At 41.1% G+C, this 21735-nt stretch overlaps 1 protein-coding gene across 1 annotated transcript in view; it reads left to right on the forward strand.

Moving 5' to 3' along the window:
- The window catches only part of RORB (RAR related orphan receptor B), a 140091-nt gene that overhangs the window by 116789 nt on the left and 1567 nt on the right, over positions 1–21735 (forward strand). Inside the window, exons 5-9 of the mRNA XM_087742205.1 lie at positions 11490–11611; positions 12903–13035; positions 14985–15092; positions 16179–16289; positions 21483–21595. Coding sequence (XP_087598331.1) covers positions 11490–11611; positions 12903–13035; positions 14985–15092; positions 16179–16289; positions 21483–21595 — 587 coding nt within the window. The remainder of the gene's footprint in view (positions 1–11489; positions 11612–12902; positions 13036–14984; positions 15093–16178; positions 16290–21482; positions 21596–21735) is intronic.

Consider the following 21735-nt stretch of genomic DNA (forward strand, 5'->3'; position numbering starts at 1 on the left):
TGGCATACTATCTGCAAAAATTAGTGTGGTTTGAATTAGTAGTGATATGTTGCTTACTTCCTCATCCGGGCAACCTCTTTACTTCCATGTCAATGCTCCCTGTCCTTAATGTTTCTATATGTTGTTTCTGGGCAGTCAGCACCGACAATATGCATACTTACCTTGTGCTTTCTGAGAGCTTAATCTGGGGTCCGTACTGTATTTCTTTGTCATCCTGGACAACATTGTTTGATTGTGTTCTTTAACCCTCAGGCACAAGGAAGCCAACAGAAGCTTGGGTTTACAATTTTTTTTCTTTGCCAGTACACATGCAACATCCTAAGTTTGACTTCCTGAGGCCATAGTTCGCTTTTTCATACTGTGTGCCTTCTGTCTGGCAGATTTCATCCCTCACTTCATGCTTTTCACTACTTTCCACCTTATTCTTGAGAATAATGTAATTCTGCTTGTTACGCAGTTTGTGATGTTGTTCCCAGCTCTGTAGGTAATGATGTCGTTCTTCAGTCCATTCAGTTTTGATACTTTATTTCACAGAATAGTGACAATTCTTTTATACAAGAGTGAGAAGATATGAGAAAAAGTTGGAGTGAAACACAGGAGAGGCACATGGATGCGTTTAGTAGAAAAATGCAATGCAACAAGACACAGCACTCAGACAAATGCTGAAACTGATTATCAGAACACAGTTTTTATAGTGCAGTAGTCTTGCAGGGATGAAAGTCACGTGTAAATTGGAACAGTTAAAGGAAGATATTAAGCCATGGAGCGCTGTCTTGTGTTCCTTTTTGACTGTATGGACATTTTTTCTTTTGATCAGTGAATCTCTGGCATTGCTTAAGATAACCAAATTGTTTCACTTTCTGACACTATACACGGACACCACTTTGATCCGACTCAGTTTCCACACTGCCAGAAAACAGAACCATCGTAGAATGTTTTGTCAGTACTTTTTAAAGCATTTCTATATCTAGATTGCTTAAAATCTTTATAAAAATCTAAATGTAAGCCTGTGACAGTGAAAGAAGTGCTAAAATGTATGTCTAACCTCCCCCAGCCTTTTGCAGACTATGACAGGGCAAACCCTTCCAACGCAAGTTAAAAACCCTTAATATTCCGGTTGTTCCATGCATGTTTCTAGGTTTCACAGTGAAAAATGTCCACTCGAAGTAATGTTTGCTTAATTGTAATAAATAAAACCACATTCTTTTTTCAGAACAGTCTCAATTTTAATATAAAGATTTCTTTGTGTAAGCTATGCTGAAAGAAGTTAGGAAACAGCTCATCTCAATAAATTTGTGATAATTATATGGTGCCTGTAGAGTCCATGTCCCGTAAGCTCTAGCTATTGCCTTGGTTAGTGCTTTTGCTGCCAGCTAAATGATTTCTAATTAGTACAAAATATACGTTTTTTACTAAATTGGCTGAGACCCAGGAAAAGCATTATTAAGTGGAGACCTTTAAGCATTTATAAAGATCCTCTAGGATTTAACAGATTTCTGGTCCATCCTCTAAGTTCCTCCAGATTAGGACTTCATTCAATTGTATTGTCATTTCTTGTAATTTTTTAACATTTTTTTGAAAGGCAAATGAAACACTGATTTATTTCGAAGGGAGAGAGAGGAAATACAGAATTCACACACATAACATTGCCTCAGTGTGCAATCTGTTCCTGACAGTAAGCATTCAATAACTTGAACACAAGGGAGGGTTATTCCTGAACTAAATTCAAGCACTTCTAGTCTCATATGACTGTTTTAATGTTTCATATCATCTTCCTAGGCTGCATATTGTGTAGTGTTACAAATTTATTAAACAAATGGGGGTTATGAAACTTGCTAGTCTATCTATAACAGTTTTTGAATGGGAAATCTTTTGTGCATTATGACATTGAGAAAGCCAGGGACAGATGAAAAATGGGATGAGCTTTTTGCGACCACTTTTAGGAAAAAGCATTCCTGCTTTTCTGTGAAAAAAGTTCAGACTTTTCAGCCAGTTCATTTAAAAAAATTGGGACCCATTATTCATGTTAGACAGCAACCACAAGACATACTTTTTCTTTATTCCCTGCATCACTGCCTCTACTACTGTCTAAGAATTTCTTGAGGTCATCTGTGTAGTGAAACCAGTTTGCAACACTTTTCATTTTGCAGTCATAATACTCTTGAGTAACGTTACAGAAGAGTGTTGATCTGATACTAGCTTGCCATTATTTTGGGTCCTAGAACAGAGATTTTATTTACAATGTCTAGCTGGAGCTTTGGTAGTTGTACGAACTGATACGCATCCTTACAGCAGCCAGCCAAAGCTGTGGTGTTATTGCAGCATTAATTCAAAGTGGATCCCTGCGAGAGCTCAACTTAGGATATAAGCTGAGATGAGCTCTTAGCTACTCAACTGGATCCTAAGGGTAAGTGGCAAATTAAAAATTCATTATTCATTTTAATTGAGAATGATTATCAGTGTTTTAGGAGGCACACTTCAAAGTTCTTCAGTTCCCAGTGCAAAAGAAGGGAATGCTGAGAAAAACTAGAGTCTCTCCTGAGAGAAGAGAGACGAATGAAAGAACTAAAGAGCCTGTAGGAAACAGACACTGCCGAGTACTGTGGATAATTTCCACTTAGCAGGCCAAATTCACAGCTGGTGAATGTTGTGTGCAGTCCGTGGAGTTATTACACCCATTCCCACCAGCATTGTTCTTGACCCCAAGTTGGAGTTTTTCCTCAGTATTGTAGTTTGAGCTCTCTGAATATTACAACGAAATGTCTGAAAAAGGCAGGACTGACTCATCAGCTGATGATAGACCCCCACAGGTCTGTGCTATGCTGATTTATATTATCTAGGTTGCAATGTTCAGTTTTCTATATGTACTTAGGATTTAAGCAGCCCATAACCTGCTGGGGCAATACATGTTTGAGCTGTCATAACCTTTGGAGAATGCCTTTTGTGAGGTGTCTACTGAAATCTAAAATAAGAAATTACAGTAGGGGAAAAAAAAAGAAAGGAGAAAAAAAAAAAAAAAAAAAAAAAAAAAGAAGAGCCCAGCAGAATAACTAAAACTGGGAACAGAAAAGGTCACTTGCTGTTCTGGAAGTTGTGAGCTGTAGTCCCAAGTTTATGTGAGAGGTGTGTAGCTTGTGCACTGTTGCTCTTCCCTTGCAACATATGATTTTGGCCTGTTTTGCTGATGGAATAGGGCTTTTGCAGTCTTGCTGTCTGCCCAGTCCTTCTGTCACGACTATCCAATACTTCTGTAGCTACTGTCCAGCTTCAACAAAGGGAAGCAGAGGTCTCAGACACTTGCGTTCCCACCAGCTTTGGAAAAGAGGCTACTCGGCAGGTGAAGGAGACAAACAATCTTAGGGGAAGGCAGAAGCCGTGACCCAGGCCCATGCTTACCCCAAAAGGTGATAGCTGCTTGCCAATTGGCCTGAGCAGACCAGCCCCTCATACACGTTCATGGTGCCGCTTACCTAGCCAAACACAGGGGATGGGAGGTCAGAGAGGGAATGGCAAGTGACATTTGACACATCTGTAAGAAACCAGGATGGGTTTGTTGCACTATTTGTGGTGTAGCTTACTTCACTCTTCACTGGGTCATCCTCATAGAATCATGTCTTTGACCTCTCTCTGTAGTTTTAGGTAGCCCAGGCCAAATTTAAAAGCCATTTATTTTGCTAAAACAACATTGATCTCTCATGGTCCTTTTCACTCTTATCTTGTCTATGTCCTATATTCCACGTTTCACCCTTCAGATGCTGCTTTTCCCTGATAGCTTCATTTAATTCTGATAGCACCAGTGAGGTCCCCCATTATGCTTCAGGACAGTTCCCATCACTATTTGCACGTGGCCTCATTCAGGTATGGGCCTCAACAGTCTAATTTGTAACCACTGAGCCACAAGCCCAGGAGCATGTTCTGTAGATGTTTATTTATTCTGTTACCATGTTCCCTTGCACGTTGTATACACTTTGTTTCACCCACAGTACAGGTACGTCTTTCTGTTACAATTTTGTTGCTTCATCTAGTCAGAGGCATTGGGGCCATCTTGTCTGAAGAGTTGTATGTTACAGGCCATGTACATACATGTACACAGTATTTCTTTCAAGAAACCCACAATTTTTTCTCTGAATAAGAACAAATCTTTTTGACAGGTAATCCTTCCGTTTCCTGATGTACAATTTTCAGCTGCTTCTGGACTTTTTGTTTACGCCGCTGCATTGCAAAATCCCAATTAATTTATCTCCCCATCTAGTTGGCACCTTTCAGGGTCCCACCAGCAGTGCCAAAGCTGCTGTGACAGGAAGGGCAGTGTTCCTACCTGCTGCGGGGTGTGGAGGCCAGCCCAACCTCTCAGGTTTCTGCTCTCTGGCCACACCAACCAACAATATGTAGATTTCCTTGTCACCACTAAGAATGGATTTTACAGCTAGTGTAGTGTGGATTATAGAAAACCAGTCAGATATATGCAGGACAGAAAGGAAATATAAGTGGTCATTCCAGGATATATCTTTTTTGAGTATTTCTGATTTTTCAAGACCTCATATTGGTTACAACTATTGACTGTTTGCTTGACTGAGTATGTTGTTTCTGATTTATCTCTCTGGAAGCAAATACTTTTTTCTAGACTTTTTTTTTTTAATGAAACATAGCATTTGTACAAAAAGCATCTTCTTTCCATGAAAAATTTCAAGGTACCAATGCTAAGAAATCTTCAAATTTAGAACCAAACTATCTAATGTAAATAATTCCATGCCCCAGTGCATGCTGGAGTTCAGACACTGGGAACATGTTAATTTCTGTGAGCCGTGTTTCCCAGACAGAGTTAACCTGCTAGAATATGCTGTGGCTTTCAGATTCCCTTTGGTATCATGTTGTATCACGATGATCATGTGATCACGATGCATGGTAAGAAATATAGCCCTATTATAATAAACCCAGTATATAGACAAAAGGGGAGGAGTGAAGCACCTAGTCTACATTTGTGTTTACATAGTATGGCAGATAAGCTTTACAAATCCTGCAGTTTACAACTGTAGTTATTATAATGCTGGTGGTGTACTGTCATGCAGGCTCTGTAATTCTTTTGGTTGGAATTATTAATTTTCACTCAACATTTGCAGCAGTTGGTGATTGTAAAATAAAATGTTGCAGACTTTGATTCTCACACCTGAGTGGCCAGCATCATCTCTTTTGTTTTCCTTTTCATAAAGCAAACCTTTCAAACCTGCTGTAACTTATGTAAAATGGAGGCTGACAACATTTCAAGCAGAAATGCAGGTCACACTGAGGTCACAAAAATGGAGTTGTCTTTCATAGTCCTTGCAGGCCAACCAAACAGGATTCCTGGTTGTGTCCATGAGCTTCCCAGTGTAAGGGGACCCTTGAAATCTCTGGCTCAAGATTTTTGAAAACAAAATGAACAAAAGTCAAGACTTGATGCGTGGAGTAACTCTAGTGGACTCCTTTAGCCTGGAGAACAGGAGGGACCGTTGAGCATCACTCCAGCAGGGTACCTCCATAGGGTTGAGGCCACAGCCTCTGTATCAAGGCAATAGCTCTCTTCCCGCTGTACAAAGCTGTTTGCTTTCTTTTTTCATTGTCCCTTTCTTTCTACTTCTACTACAAGAACTAATCTGTTGAACTCAGTTGCCAGCAGTGACTTCTTTCTGCATGGGATTTGCCGAGATGTGTACTGATTCCAACTTCATTAGCAAAAAGATGCTAAAATCTGAAAATGTCAGAAAAAAAGGCTATAGTCTTTGAAACGCTTTGAGAGTAATATTCTTTGCTCTGCTGGCATTGGATCTTCTGTTGCTGGACCATCTGAGAAGCCAAGACAAGCTTATACTTCTTTTACTTTTTGCATCATGTCAGCTCTGCACACCCAGTGTATGCTGTATTTCCATAAAGCTCCTTCCAGGGACTCCAGCATTCATAGAATCATAGAATCATTAAGGTTGGTAAAGACCCTTAAGATCATTGAGTCCAACCGTTAACCTATCATCACTGCCAAGTCCACCACTAAACCATGTCCTCAAGCACCACGTCTACCCGTCTTTTAAATACCTCCAGGGATGGAGACTCAACCACTTCCCTGGGCAGCCTCTTCCAATGCCTGACTACCCTTTCGATGAAGAAGTTTTTCCTAATATCCAACCTAAACTTACCCTGGCACAGATTGAGGCCGTTCCCTCTCATCCTATCGCTTGTTACTTGGGAGAAGAGACCAAACCCCACCTCACTACAACCTCCTTTCAGGTAGCTGTAGAGATCAGTAAGGTCTCCCCTCAGCCTTCTCTTCTCCAAACTAAACAACCCCAGCTGCCTCAGCCGCTGCTCGTAACACTTGTGCTCTAGACACTTCACCAACTTTGTTGCCCTTCTTTGGGCATGCTCCAGCACCTCAATGTCCTTCTTGTAGGGAGGGGCCCAAAACTGAACACAATATTCGAGGTGCGGCCTCACCAGTGCCAAGTACAGGGGCACTATCACCTCCCTGGTCCTGCCGGCCACACTATTCCTGATACAAGCCAGGATGCCATTGGCCGCCTTGGCCAGCTGAGCACACTGCTGGCTCGTGTTCAGGTGGCTGTCAACCAACACCCCCAGGTCCTTTTCCACCAGGCAGCTCTCCAGCCACTCTTCCCCAAGCCTGTAGCATTGCATGGGGTTGTTGTGACCCAAGTGCAGGACCTGGCACTGAGCCTTGTTGAATCTCATACAGTTGGCGCCGGCCCAATGATCCAGCCTGTCCAGGTCCCTCTGTAGGGCCTTCCTGCCCTCCAGCAGATCGACACTTCCACCCAACTTGGTGTCATCTGCAAACTTCTTGGGGGTGCGCTCAATCCCCTCATCCAGATCATCAGTGAAGATATTGAACAGGACTGGCCCCAACACTGAGCCCTGGGGAACACCACTCATGACCAGCCGCCAACTGGATTTGACTCCATTCACCACCACTCTCTGCACTTGGCCGTCCAGCCAGTTTTTAACCCAGCGCAGAGTGCACTGATCCAAGCCAGGAGCAGCCAGCTTCTCCAGGAGAATGCTGTGGGAGACAGTGTCAAAGGCCTTCCTAAAGTCCAAGTAGACAACATCCACAGCCTTCCCCTCATCCACTAAGCGGGTCGCCTTGTCGTAGAAGGAGACCAGGTTAGTGAAGCAGGACCTCCCTTTCATAAACCCATGCTGGCTGAGCCTGATCCACTGGTTGTCCCACATGTGCTGCATAATGGCACTCAAGATGATCTGCTCCATGACCTTCCCCGGCACCGAGATCAGGCTGACAGGCCTGTAGTTCCCTGGATCCTCCTTCCGACCCTTCTTGTAGAGGGGCATCACATTTGCTAGCTTCCAGTCATCTGGGACCTCCCCGGTTGACCAGGACTGCTGGTAAATGATGGAAAGTGGCTTGGTGAGCTCCTCTGCCAGCTCCCTCAGTATCCTCGGGTGGATCCCATCTGGCCCCATGGACTTGTGAGCATTCAGGTGGAGGAGCAGGTCAGTGACTGCCACCTCTTTGACAACTGCGGCTTCGTTCTGCATCCTATCTCCATCTCCCAGCTCAGCGGCCTGAAAACCCCGAGGATGACCAGTGTGACTATTAAAGACTGAGGCAAAGAAGGCATGAAGTACCTCAGCCTTCTCCTCATCCTTCATGGCAATGTTTCCCTCCACATCCAACAAAGGAGGGAGATTCTCCCTGGCCCTCCTTTTGTCGCTGATATATTTGTAAAAACATTTTTTGTTATCCTTCACTGTAGTGGCCAGTTTAAGTTCTAGCTGGGCCTTTGCCTTTCTGATCTTCTCCCTGCATAACCTCACAACATCCTTGTAGTCCTCCTGAGCCATCTGCCCCTTCTTCCAAAGGTGGTAAGCTCTCCTTTTTTTCCTGAGTTCCAGCCAAAGCTCTCTGTTCAGCCAGGCCGGTCTTCTCCCCCGCCTGCTCCACTTATGGCACATGGGGACGGCCTGTTCCTGTGCCTTTAAGACTTCCTTCTTGAATACCATCCAGCCTTCCTGGACTCCTTTGCCCTTCAGGACTGCCTCCCAAGGGACTCTCCCAACCAGACTCCTAAGCAATCCAAAGTCTGCCCTTCTGAAGTTCAGGGTAGTGGTTTTGCTGGCCCCTTCCTTCTCCAAGAATTGAAAACTCTATCATTTCATGGTTGCTGAGCCCAAGACAGCCTCCGACCACCACATCGCCCACCAGGCCTTCTCTGTTCCTAAACAGCAGGTCCAGCAGGGCACCTCCCCTGGTTGGCTCACTTACCGGCTGCATCAGGAAGTTATGTCCCACACACTCCAGGAACCTCTGAGACTGCTTTCTCTCTGCTGTGTTGCATTTCCAGCAGATATCTGGTAAGCTGAAGTCTCCCATGAGAACAAGGGCTAGAGATTGTGAGACTTCAGCCAATCGCTTGTAGAATACTTAGTCTGTTTCCTCATCCTGGTTGGGTGGTCTATAACAGACTCCCACCAGGATATCTTCCTTATTAGCCTTCCCTCCGATCTTTACCCATAAGCACTCAACCTTATCATTACCTTTGTTGAGTTCTAGACAGTCAGAACCCTCTGTAACATACAAGGCTACCCCATTACCTCTCCTTCCTTGCCTATCCCTTCTAAAGAGCTTGTAGCCGTCCATTGCAGCACTCCAGTTGTGTGAGTCATCCCACCGTGTTTCCGTGATGGTGAACACATCATAGTTTTCCTGCCGCGCAATGGCTTCCAGCTCCTCCTGCTTATTGCCCATGCTGCGTGCATTGGTGTAAATGCACTTCAGTTGGGCTATCGATCTCTTCTCCAACACAGGCATGCCAGCCCTAGGCTCATGCCTAGCAAGCCTGGTTTTGAGTGTAAGCAAGCAGCCTCCTCTGCTGCTTATGCCGAATGAGCAGTCCCTTCCTCCCCTGAGACCCAGTGTACCCTTTCCATCACACACTCAGCCTTGCCTAGCCTGCAGCGCAAGAGTTTCAAGTCTGTCTTGCACCTGATTCCTCTTTGGATGTCAGCATTCAGAACTGCTGCTTGCTACGATTGCCCTAGGCCTTCACACATCTAAATGAGTTTTAATGTCAGCTCAACATAAGGACAAGTACATAAGGAAAAGATGTATGGGGGTGAAACACAGGGTGCCATCCCTACAAAACCCTGAAGAGTTTGTCAGGTCTTTAGTCCTAAGGTAAATAAATTGGTAGGAAAAGGAGTGGGGCTGAGAATCTTTACAGTAATGTAGAACTGCTAGTCAAGTATATTTTGAGGTTAGAGAAATGAAAGGTCTTTTTTTCAGATTGTTGGCATCAGGTCACCTTATCTGATTCAAAATCTGTCTATGCAGTAATATTAAAATATTTGAGGTATTTATTGTAAGCATTTTCTTTATGTCAAGAAGGTGAATAGTTCCAGCTTTTATAACAAATGGTGAGGCTAGGAGAGCTGGGCTAGGATGCACAAGAGAGAAAAGACCATCCAATGGGTGCAGAGAGCAAAATCCTTCACCATTCAGGCTGCAGAAGTGTAATACAAGTTGAAATCATACTTCTTTCATTGGTGTTTTAGATACAAGGCCTAAATATTCCTTTGACCATACCTCAGTTCTGCCTGGTTAAGTCCTTCCAGGAACATAAATGAAAAAACCTATAGCTTGAATTTAATTTCTGCAGTCAGGTTTACTGTGGCTACAGATGTTTCCAGAAAGATGATGTTGTTAAAACTGTACTTTAAATAGAACAATATGGGGGTAAACATCTGAAATTTGATTTTTCTAAAAAAGGTGGGATTTACTTGCTTTTCTTCATTAAAGAAATGCAAATAAACCTTTGCTGATCCTTTAAAAAAGATCTATTTAAATTCATCATCTCTTTATTCCAGTATGCACATTTATCTGTAAGGTTTTTACTATAAAATGCAACCGCTTACCACCATGGGTTACAACTTGCATCCAGCCTTCCATAAAAGAACAATGGATAGGTCCCTGTACTCACTAATATACACTTTTAGTTATCTTTATGCCTGAGTCAATTCTTCCATCAGGTAACCTAAAGATAGTGTTGACCTTTAAAGAGATACCTGTAAAGGTTGAATTGAGCAGGTTTTATTGTTCCTACAAAAATGTGGAACTCTTTCGTGTTTTCCTCACCACCTTTCCACTGAATCTCAGCTTATTAACTGTGACAGTAGTGCAGGCATCTCTTCTTTAAACCTATAGCAGTGATTGCAGGGAGCATATACATCTTTACATTCATTTTTCAGCTTTCCTTCTTTCTGGTGTTTTTAAATTCAGTCAACATTTGGCCAAAGAAACAGTTTCATTTTGGGAGTCCAACCACCACATCCACCCACTGTATGCAAACTGTTGAGGATGTGAATAAATAAATGATGACATGCCTAGTTGTTTCTACTTCCCATGCTCAGGTTTGGCTAATGCATTGTCAATGTCCTTTCCTTTTTGAAAATCATGCTTTCTGCGAAATGCCAGTTCTGCCACAAGGGCTTCAGTTCAGTTCTGTGACTTCGACTTTGTTCTGTTGTTTAAAAGGTATTCAGCTTAAGCAATGTCGTCAGGCTGAAGCACTGAGCTTCATTAGACATATAGGTCTCAAAGCTGCAAAATAAGAAATCATCACATTTCTATAGCATGTTTTATCAAGACATTTAAACATCCAGTGCTAATGAATTCATGTTGGAAGTTTTTGTGAAAATCTTTTTAATCCACTCAAGTGGCTTAAAGGGTGAAGATCTACTTTAAAATACTTCCTTGAGAAGTTTACTCTTAGTTTCAGTGGGATCTGAGGCCAGCACTGAATGCTTCCTTTTCCCCTTGCATCCTGCATTCCATGTTACGCAGTAGTTTCTAAGGCTGCAACTTCAGAATAACTTTAAAGTAACTTAATCCTGCATGTGAAATCTATTCCCTCCATCTCTCCTTCTAAAACCCAGGATACTAGTTCTAGTTTTCACCCCTTGTTAGCACCAGTCTCCGTGTCCATGTTCATTGAGCTAAATCAGAAATTAATCCAGCTGAAAGCTAACTTGAGAAAAAAGAAGAGAGACCTGTTTCCTCTTTCTCTGATTTGAGTCACCCCAAGGTAATGCAAGTGTCTATGTCAGGATTGAGCAGCCAGAGCTGGGCAGCTGAACAGGCTTGGGGCAGACAGAAGTGATCGAGTAACCAGGGTCTCCAAATGGCATTTCTTTAAACACAGAAAAAAATATCACTTCCAGAATGAAAAGAGTCTAAACAGTTTCACAAGATTCATTGTTACTTTCATGTGCAGATCCACTGTTGGTCAAGCATTCTTTGGCTTTGAGTTGAATACTGAAACATTTTGCAACAGTCATCTTCAGAAATAAAATAATGAGAAAAGATTGGAAAAAAATTTTTTTAAATCTGCATTTTGCAACAACTTTAATGTTTTCAACATTTCGCTATTGCAAATCACTGTTCACTGTTTCATGCAAGCTATTTTTTATTCTCTTCTTCGCAGATCGAATTGCACAGAATATCATTAAATCTCATTTGGAGACATGTCAATATACAATGGAGGAACTACACCAGCTAGCGTGGCAGACTCACACATATGAAGAAATTAAGGTTTACCAGAGCAAGGTACAATCCTGTAATATGCTTTTTCTTCTGCTCCCTATGGTTTGAAATTGTTAACAGTGTAATGTATTTGGCAAGGATATGCCTTATGATATAGGTCAAAATAGGCTTTTAAATATCTTTGAGCAGCTGGTTACTGAAAGCAAAGAAGTGACACTTCATAAAAAGAAGCAGCAGCTTTCCAGCATATTGGGATGTTTGCTAATGTCAAAAGCTCAGGCTTGGTTATGGAATCCAGCTTTCCATGCTTTGCTTGTTATCACAGGTCTAAACTTCACACAGGCATTTAGTTGATTTTAATGTGATCAGGATTGGATCCTCTGTTGTAAGGATTTTAAGAAAATAAGACAACCTAACATTGTTTCCTTATCATTTTGAAAACGCATCCCCTTTTGATGTGAATAACAAATATCTGTCAGTTATAGAGAATAGATAATGACAAACTGAAAGTACTCCTTAAATTGAAGTTGTTCAAACCTGTGTGGAAAAATAATCTCATTACACTACATTTTTGTTCTACCTCTGAGATTGTCAGATCGAGTTCAGACTGTTTCCCACTGGCAGCTCTTCAGATGTAGTCCAGTCAACAGAAATCTTTGTGCCTCTTGTGCCGGCATCACTAGTAATGATTCTTCAATAAGATTTCAGTTGGTACATTAGCTGATCACGCAAGAGACAGAAGAGACTCCACCTTGTTCTTTGAAAGCTGAGGGGCCATGCAGTACTAGCAAGAATAAAAATACACCACAACTTGCAGAGCTGTGGCATGCAAACCAAGAGCATCAGTTTACATTTGCACACTTGTGTGTGTGCAACTAAAAAAAAAAAAAAAGGAGACAAAATTTTGACACAGTCAGTGTACAGATTGCAATGACACTTTAATTATATATTATTTTAAGTTTCAAACTAGCAAAAACATTCTGTCGGATAACTTAATAGCACTGTGTCACTTCTTCCCTAAGAATACTCTGGGATGTTTACGTTGTTTGTGCCACTGTTTTTCTATCTTGCATGAAAGCTGACATTAGAATCACATTTTGACATTGGACAATGCATTCTTCCCCTTTGAAGCAGCAATGCCAGGGTTCAAATCACTGGGGCAATTGGCTTGTGAAAACAGACTTCTAGTGAAAAGTGCCAGATACCTTGAGAAGCAGAGCTGCTGCTAGCTCTGCCTGGGGATGGGGGGAGAGTCTGAGGAGTGTGCCTTTCTGTAAGGCCACCTGAAGAACTTAATGCACTGATGAACCTGCTTGCTCACTGTTTTGCATTTCCGTGTGTGTTTTCCTGGAAGACCAGAGAAGCTCTGTGGCAGCAGTGTGCCATTCAGATCACCCACGCTATCCAGTATGTGGTGGAGTTTGCGAAGCGCATAACAGGCTTCATGGAGCTCTGCCAGAATGACCAAATTCTTCTCCTTAAGTCAGGTGGGTAAACACCAGAGGCTCGAGACTGGTTTAGCACCCAGCACATTAGAAATGTGCTCTGCTGTCTTGTTCTACAAATCATTTTAATTTTGAAGGAGCCCTAATTTCAGTCTGTTTCATTAGCTACATTAACCCTTCCCTATTTTTCCACATTAATCATGTTACTACCTTCTGATCCCCTTCCCTCTGCAGTCGGTTGTGGTTGTTAAGTACACACACGCACACAATCGTTGCAGAAACTTCAGTCTCCAACCTGACATGTGGTGGAAGGACCCCGCGAATTGAGCTGGTTGAATCAGTCATCTGCCACCCTGTAAAATCCCCACTTGTCATTAGTGAAACAAACGCAGGCTCACCGGGGCCTGCCTCTGTGGTCATCTCTAATCTTTTTAATGAGACTACAGAAATACCCTCCAGCCAGCGCACAGGAGGGAAAATCCCTGCTGGCGCCAGTTGGTTTCAGAATAAATGAGAGCGGATTACAGTGGTGTGCTCCAGCCGTGCTCTCTGTGCGTGCCTGGGTGTGCACGTGTGTGCATAAGGGCAAGGGGGGAAAGGGTTTCCGTCCCTGTCGTGGGACTCGGTAATTTCTGTCCTCCAGAAGAATCATGACAAGATTTATTGTGACTATGTAGTAACACCACCAAACTCAGGACAAAATGGTATGACCAAGTGAACCGCTACTGGTAATTAACTGCATTTATCATGTCATATCAGTTTCTTGCTCCCTCCACATGTAAAAGGCGGGATGCTGTGTGAGTCAGCTTGTTGAAGCATAAGAAGTGCTTCCTATTTCAAGAGAGACCTCTTCATTAAGGCTGAAAGCCAGTGTGATTCAGTGCTCTGCACACAGAGGGCTGTGGCTCGGTGTGGGGCTGGACTGCAACAGTGGGCACAGGTGCAAAGGGATGGGATACAGAGACCCTGGGAACACGCAGGCAACCTCCTGGAAAAACATAGTCAAAAGGCATAAAAACAGAGTCATAGCATGAGAACTATTTTTTTAAAGCTCGTACTAATTTCAAAAATTCTGCAGATGCCAGTGCACTCCAAGTGACTTCCTTCATTTGGCTGGCAAAGCTAATAGCACAACTGCACCTTCAGCAAAAGATATAGTTATATTGGACCATACTGTCAGACAACGCTGTTTAGCTTCAGCATGTATAAATATCAGGGTTTATTTTCTGTTTTGCTGTTAATGCTGAGCAGGAGTTAGAAAATCAGGACTTTTCACTCGAAATCATGTCTGCAAAAGAATCCTCAGATTCAGAGCTCCTCTTACAGGAGATCTGGATTTAGTTAAGGGATGCTTAAAATTTTTCCCTTCATTTTCCCAAAATGTATATTTTTGCAGTTAGGAAATAATAGGGAAAGATAAGGAGAAAAAAAAGAGAGGTTGCTTTGGCTATTCCCCCTGAAAGAAAAACAAGGGAAACAAAAGTAAAACCCAATTTAGGGGTGTTTTTGACAGTATTTTAGCTTTTATTTTCTCTCTAAAAACTTCATGATGTTCTCCCTCTCCAGCCAAATGAAGCTGCCATTTGTATACACGTTGAATGAAGCTGCTTTTTTATATAAAAAAGGTTTAATTATTAAAAAGGAGTTTCGATAAATGCCTAATTTTCAGGATAAAATATTTCAAATTGAAAATATTTGCCCAGGTCTAAATTCAGATTAAGTCCAGGCTGCCAATTTGCTGCAATGGGGGAAAAATCAACCTAAAGATAAGGTGGTTAGACTGGACCAGAAATTACCCCTTTCTATACTCAAAGCAGACAGAAATATTTTTTCTCTCATTCAGAAACATATCATCTAGATGCCTTTAAAGAGTGTCTATCCCTGCTGATATTTCTAATGTCTGATATCTTTCTAAATATTTTCTTGAAATTTCCCATATTCTGATGTTTTGCAGTAATGTGTGGTACCTTGCTCTTTTTCACGTCTGATAGGCTGCTTGGAAGTGGTTTTGGTGAGAATGTGCCGTGCCTTCAACCCACTCAACAATACTGTTCTGTTTGAAGGAAAATATGGAGGGATGCAAATGTTTAAAGCCTTGGGTATGTTGCTCTTCTTTTCAGCCAGTTACATTGAGCCACATACTGACAGATTTGTCTTTCTGAAAATAGTGACCCACAATCTCCAGTAAAAATTGAATCCCCAAACCTCCAAATCTCTAGGCTGGAACTGAAAAAGAAAAAAAGGTGACTCCACTAGCTGCTAGCAGTTATAGGTGTTTTTTCTCTAATATAAAAGAGCAGCATGAGGGTTTTTCAGATAGATTTCTTACTCTGCTATTTGAAATTTTGATAAAACATGAGTTTATGGTAGGAGCCAAGCAGTTTATCTTCATGGTTCGATTATGCTTGATATATCAAATCACTCCCACTAATTGTGTCTTGCAGAAGGCAATTTTAGCTGCAGCAATGAGGGGACTAAAATGATGAACTACAACAAAGTATAGAAAAGGACTTACGTAAAATACTGTTTTGCCTAAAACTTTTAAGATCATTTACATTCACGTATTGAACCAATTGCTTCATTATCAACATGATATTGAGTGCTACCTGAAATGTAAATAGCTAAATGGATGTCTTTTACTCATCAATGAGACTGATACATTATCAGAAATTTATTCAGGACCAAAATCAAAGAGAGATATTTCCTTCAAATGCATATATTTATCATATAGGTATATATTTTTCTTATTTGCATATGGATAAACATAACATTACTTTACAAGTTTAAAGTATTTATAAACGTGCATTAGTTGATTCATTTTAGTCTTTGTGATGTTTTCACAAATTTCACATAAATATTTGTACTGTTAGTTAATAAAATTATATATGTGAAAGTTATTTAGGACTTGTCATTCATACCTCTTAGATTTAACATCTGTTTAGAAATAGTATTTATTTCCACATTGGGAAAAGAAAACCCTCTTCTAAGATGTCTGTGTAATTTTTGTACAGGTCATACCCCTCATTCCTGATAATTTTTTTGCTTCAATGGTTGTTCTAGTGATACGTTTTTGGGGTACAGACATGCGCTCACAACTTTTTTTGACACCAAAGCAATCCACTTTTCATGGCAGGTTAAATAGCTGATAAATTTCTAGCATTGATTTTGTCCTCTATGGTCTGCAGGTTCTGATGATCTGGTGAATGAAGCCTTTGACTTTGCAAAGAATTTATGTTCCTTACAGCTGACTGAGGAGGAGATTGCCTTGTTTTCATCTGCTGTTCTGATATCACCAGGTAATTACTCATTCCAAACATCACAATGATTTTTTTTTTCATCCTTGTTCACCTCTATTTCTACCTACTTAAACAGCTGTTTAAGCTGTATTAAGCGATATTAAGCAATGTATTAAGCAATGGAAGAATACCTGTATTACCCAAATATACTTCACTCTCTTTTTAGTAGACTGTCAGCTATTACACAAACTGGAAATAGATCCAACGTGTGGGGATAACAGACATGGAGCAGGATTGTGCAGGCAAGCGGTGCAGGCTGGCATTGCTCCAGACCACGTACAGAGAAGCATGGTACTGAAGGAGGTGCATGTTCCTCCTAGCATTTTCAGGGAGCTCAGACCTCGCAGCCCTGAGCAGGTTATAGAGTATCCAGCTATGATGGGCTTTTTCTGTGGGGATAAGAACACGAGCAGTAAAAATCTGTATGAGGTCCTGTCTGAATTTATCAACAGGTGAGAGGTGGTGATTCCAGGGGCAACATGGTTTTTTTCATATATTCATATATCATAACTCTGCACAGGCAAGCATGTATTCAATGAGTGCTGGCTGTCTGACCATAGAAAAGAGGTTTGGTGTGATTGAATTGACTCAGAAGGTGAATCTGGTAGGAAAGCTTATAGTTTAGCATGGGATTTTTAAACATGTCTCAGGGGAGGTAGACCCCCAGTTTCCACTAAGAGTAACCTCTTGAAAGGCCTTAACAAAAAATCCCACCATGAATTATTTTTCCAGCCTGTTCTGCTGGAGACTTCCTCTAGGGCACTTTGCCCTTTTGCACATCTGTGGTGGAGATTATGTTAGGTAGAATTAGACTAGCACAGATGGTGTCAACATGTTCATTCTCATCATTAATGACACTTAGTGAAAGGACTCTGCTCCTTTTATTTTCCCTTTGAGCAGTTATTGCGGTCATCTGGTCAGAGGTGAAATGGTTGAGCCGGTGGCTCTTCATGGTGTTAGGCCAGGATGTTCCAGAGAGGACCCTCCAAACAGCCACCATCTCCACCTCAGAGGTGTCCCAACTGTGCACAGGGGTGAGAGTTGCCTGTGCGCTGTTCCCCAGATGCCCTGACTTCCTCTGGGACAGGGTACTTGCAGTGTCCTGATGGGTCCCTGTCCATCAGCCCCCTCCCTCAGTCTGAAAAGACCAAAGCTGTGAGCATGACAGCGATGTGCAGTCAGTGCTTGCTCCCGGTTAGCATTAGTGGCCTGTTCAGCAGACTGACTCAATGCAAAGCTGAAGACAACCTGGAAATTTATTTGGGGTCTGGGCTGTGAAGTTCTTCAGTAAGATGTTAACAGAGGCTGCAGAAGATGGTTTCAGTGTTTCCAGCTGACTTCATATTATGAAGCCAAGAGAACCAAGAAGAGGGTGGTGGGGTCCTTGTAAGCAGGATCTGTATTTCTCTTTTGTAATAGCTGGAGGTTTTTTTACTCTTCAGTTTATTTTCTTACAGTTAGGAACAGGAAAATTAGGAGTTAGCTGAATAGACAGAAAAAATAAAATTATTTCGCAGCTGACTTCAAAGCACTTTGGATCAGGTGGGGGCATGTCATCTGTAGGAAAAAAGAGAATTCAATTATATAATTTCTAGCCAAAATGAAAAGAAGCCATGCTTCTATTTCCCAGGTAATCTTAGAAAGGAGAACAAGTTATAGCCTTATTGAAAAAAATCTGGTCACAGAAGCTTTCTCGTGAATCAGGGTGTCCTGTGCCTTAGGCCTGGGCAAAACCTATTTAAGTAATGGAAAATTTTCCATTGATTTTAATGGATTTTGGATCAAGTAATTTATGAAATGTGCTTAGCTGCAGGTACGCATTAGATGTACATCAAAATTCTGATTCAGCTCTGCAGTTCTCCATATGTCCCTTTGGTTTGGAAAGCACCAAAATCTCTTGCAGTCTGCCAGCATTTCATGTTGCCTGAGTATCCACTCTCATTTCTACTTCTTGCAGCTGTACTAAGTACTTGAAAAAGCTAGCAACTCAGCACTGGCTTTGAGCCAGCTGTATTGCAGGCATGTGTTGTAAAAGCTTCTCCATTAACTCTAGTAATGCATTTAAGTCCTGATATACATCAGTCCCGATACAGACTTTCAGAGCTGGATGTATGCTGAGTAGCATCTTCTGTTTCTGCTAAGTAGCAGAGATAATCAAGTTTTAGGGTTGAAGGTGGTGGTATGAGATGAAATATTTCAATAATCCACAGTTCCCCATTTCACATCCAAGTTGTTTTTTTCCTACTTGCAAGCAAGAGGACACATACAGTGTCTCCTGTTCCTTTAACAACAAAAAAAAAAAAAAGTGAAAGTGCTTGATGCATGCTGACTGCTTATTTCTGTAATCTGTAAGCATCTGTATCTCTAGTCATAGAAGACGCAATAAGAAAAATTACAAGCCACAACAGCATGTACATGAGTGAAAGCAATCTCTCTTCCATAAAAAGACTGCAAATTTGGATTGTGCAAATAATTCCCATTTCAGCTGGGCTGCTAAGTTTGGGAGCGGGAAGGCAGGAAAAATCAGTACAGATTGAAATGACATTTAAATTTGCCATTTATTTTCTTACAAAAATGATAACAGTAAACAATAAAGAAAGAAATAATTTCCTTCCACACTAGATGTTCCAGTTTGTTCACAATAAATCGTTGCATCTTGGGAACATATGTAAAAATTAAAAAAATGAAGCACTGCTTCACAGAAGTACCTGCACCAGTCCTTCCATCCACTAATATAGGTACACAGAGATTCCCTATGGACAGTACTCATTCCCTATGGGCAGTACTGCCCTATGGGCAGTACTTCAAACTTGAAGCCACCATCCTGAAATGTGATTCTTGTGCCCTTGATCTCAGTGTTTAGGTTGTTTACAGGAAACGGAGTGGTCCCATTGGGAGTAAGGGGACCTAAGAACACCCATTAATACAATTGCTAAGGTTGCAAAGCCCAGCATCAGACCCATTATCCATCTGATTCAGAGCACAAATCCAGATTTTTCACTTTAGGGTGGACCTAACCACTCTGCTTGGAGGTGATCCTTTAACTTGATTTCTGATTTCAAAGGTTAAAACATTGTAGAAGGATTCCAGTAAAGGTTGCAGAGGCATCTCCACGTGCAAACATGCCAGACCTAGGTGGTAAGACACTAACCTGGCTGCCCCCTGGTTGCCAGTCCCTCTTCTGAAATTCTGACTGGCCATGTTCCTTTTTTCCATCTTCCTTTTTGCAAAAGGAGATCTTGTAAGTTGTCCCTCATCTTCTTTCCTACACTATTCTCTAGCCTAGTGGCCTGTGCACTCTTTAAAGATACACAAGTTCAAAACCCAAAAGAAAAAATACAGAATTGAACCACTGCTTCTTATATCCTGTATGGGTAGCCACTGATCTATTGACTTTTTCCTGCACTTTTGTGATTATAACCAGAGGTATCTGGGGAATTCCAGCCAAATTTGCAGATGGTTTTCAGGTGGTAGAAACCACATTTCGGGAGATTAACTTAATATCCATTGTAAAAGTTTCATCTAGCTCTTGTCATGAATTTAAGAACTCTTGTGTTATATACAACATGCTCCATGACAGATAAGTGATTAAACCTGTCCTCCAACAGCCTCAGTCTATTTTTAAGCTTATTCTTGTGACACAAAGATAAATCTTTAAGGATTGCTCTCTATGATAAATCTTCTTAGCTCCAGTCTGCCACAATAGGCCTTAATTTAACACTATTGAAAGGCATGTTTTTGCAATAGCATAAAATTTGGCATCTAACCTGTGAAGTCTAAATATTACTGTGTGCTTATTTGTGTAGATGCTGTGTGTGCTTTCAGCTAATTCTGTTTCTATGGCCACTGGTGGCACAAGATCCATCAGCTTACCTTCTGGGAGCATGATTCTCTAAGCTTTGCAAAATATTATTTTCTTTTCCTGATCATCTGTTAAGTAGCTAGAGTTTTGGTTTTGTCTCTTTTCACAGTACTTGGTGATGGACATTTTTCATACACCCCACTCCACAGACAGTCAGACAAATGACAGAATCCTGCTCGTCCTGTGATGAGATACGATTCAGCTCCAGTGTCTGTGGCATGTGTGCTCATTGAAATGTTTGATTTATATTATTTCTATGGGTTATTTTAGTGACTGGGAGTGGGTGAAAGAGTTCTGAAAGTGAAAGTGATTTTCCTGCATTTTTCAATTTGTACATGAAGATTCATGCCCTGTGATAAAATAGATTTTCTTATTTCCTGTTTGAAAGCTAAAATTTATACCCAAGAATTGCTCTGGATTGAGGAAGAGAGGGAGGAAGAAACAAGTGTGCAGCATGGGAAAACAGAAGGTTTAATGGTGCTGTAAACAGACTGTATTAATGGTTTTGGGATTGTCATGGGGTCTGATACTTCTCTTTCTGTGTGTTTGTCTCCAGAAGCTATGACTTGTGAGAGTATAGATCTTAAGGAAGACCTCTTACACTTGGGGTTTGCGTTCAGTAGAAGCCATAAAGGTTTCCAAACAACTGTGTCTGTAACTGTTATTCTCCCAGATAATATTTTATTTTGTGTTGTTTAAAAAGAGAACATTTTTAAATAATGAGAAATTTGCACTTCAAGACATTGCAACAACTCATAATTCTTTTGAATTATTAAAGAAATTCTTTTGAAGGAAACCATTTCTTTTCATTCAGAATATAATATTTGGTCTCAAAATGTTAGCCTAGTAAATAATGAGATATATTTTATTTTAATTTTTAAATAATTATATTCTATTATTTTCAAAGAACTGTTTTGATCAATATGTTTATTATTTATATATTAAGATGCTGAAATAACATGACATGTTTTTCACCTAGCCAGTATGAAGTTAGAAGAACACTGATTGTGCCAACACAGAATAAGAAGACGGTTGGGCCTTGTTTCATTTCTACTCTCACCTTTATCTCTAACATCCTGGTTTAAACAAAGAAATGCAGAGTCAACATTGTGTTCCTGTACACTTTGTATCTGTTAATTAAACTCTCAGGGGATCCTTTAATGGATTAAGATACTTTGCCTCTGAAACCATGTCTTAATTATCATGCAGTCCTTCCTCATGGGAATTATGATTGCTGTGAACGCTTGCCAGCATGGGACACCGTGTTCATCCATGAGCATGCCCCACATCTCTGCATTCTTGACCTTAGCTCTTACTTTCCTTTTTCTCAGATCGAGCCTGGTTAATAGAGCCAAGGAAGGTCCAGAAGCTTCAGGAAAAGATTTACTTTGCACTTCAACATGTGATCCAGAAGAACCACCTCGATGACGAGACTTTGACAAAGGTAAACTGTTAAAATGAAAAGCCAAATACTCCTTGATTGTGACTGGTTTTGGTAGCCATTTCTCCATGTATTGTCACATTAATGTAATGTAAAAGCAGCCACTAAGTGCTTGCAATGCATAGGAGAAGTAAGGCTTGTTT

This window comes from Nipponia nippon, unplaced genomic scaffold (genome assembly GCF_047370975.1).
Source record: "Nipponia nippon isolate SJK-2023a ecotype South Korea unplaced genomic scaffold, ASM4737097v1 scaffold_8, whole genome shotgun sequence".
In the NCBI taxonomy this organism is placed as follows: Eukaryota; Metazoa; Chordata; class Aves; order Pelecaniformes; family Threskiornithidae; genus Nipponia; species Nipponia nippon.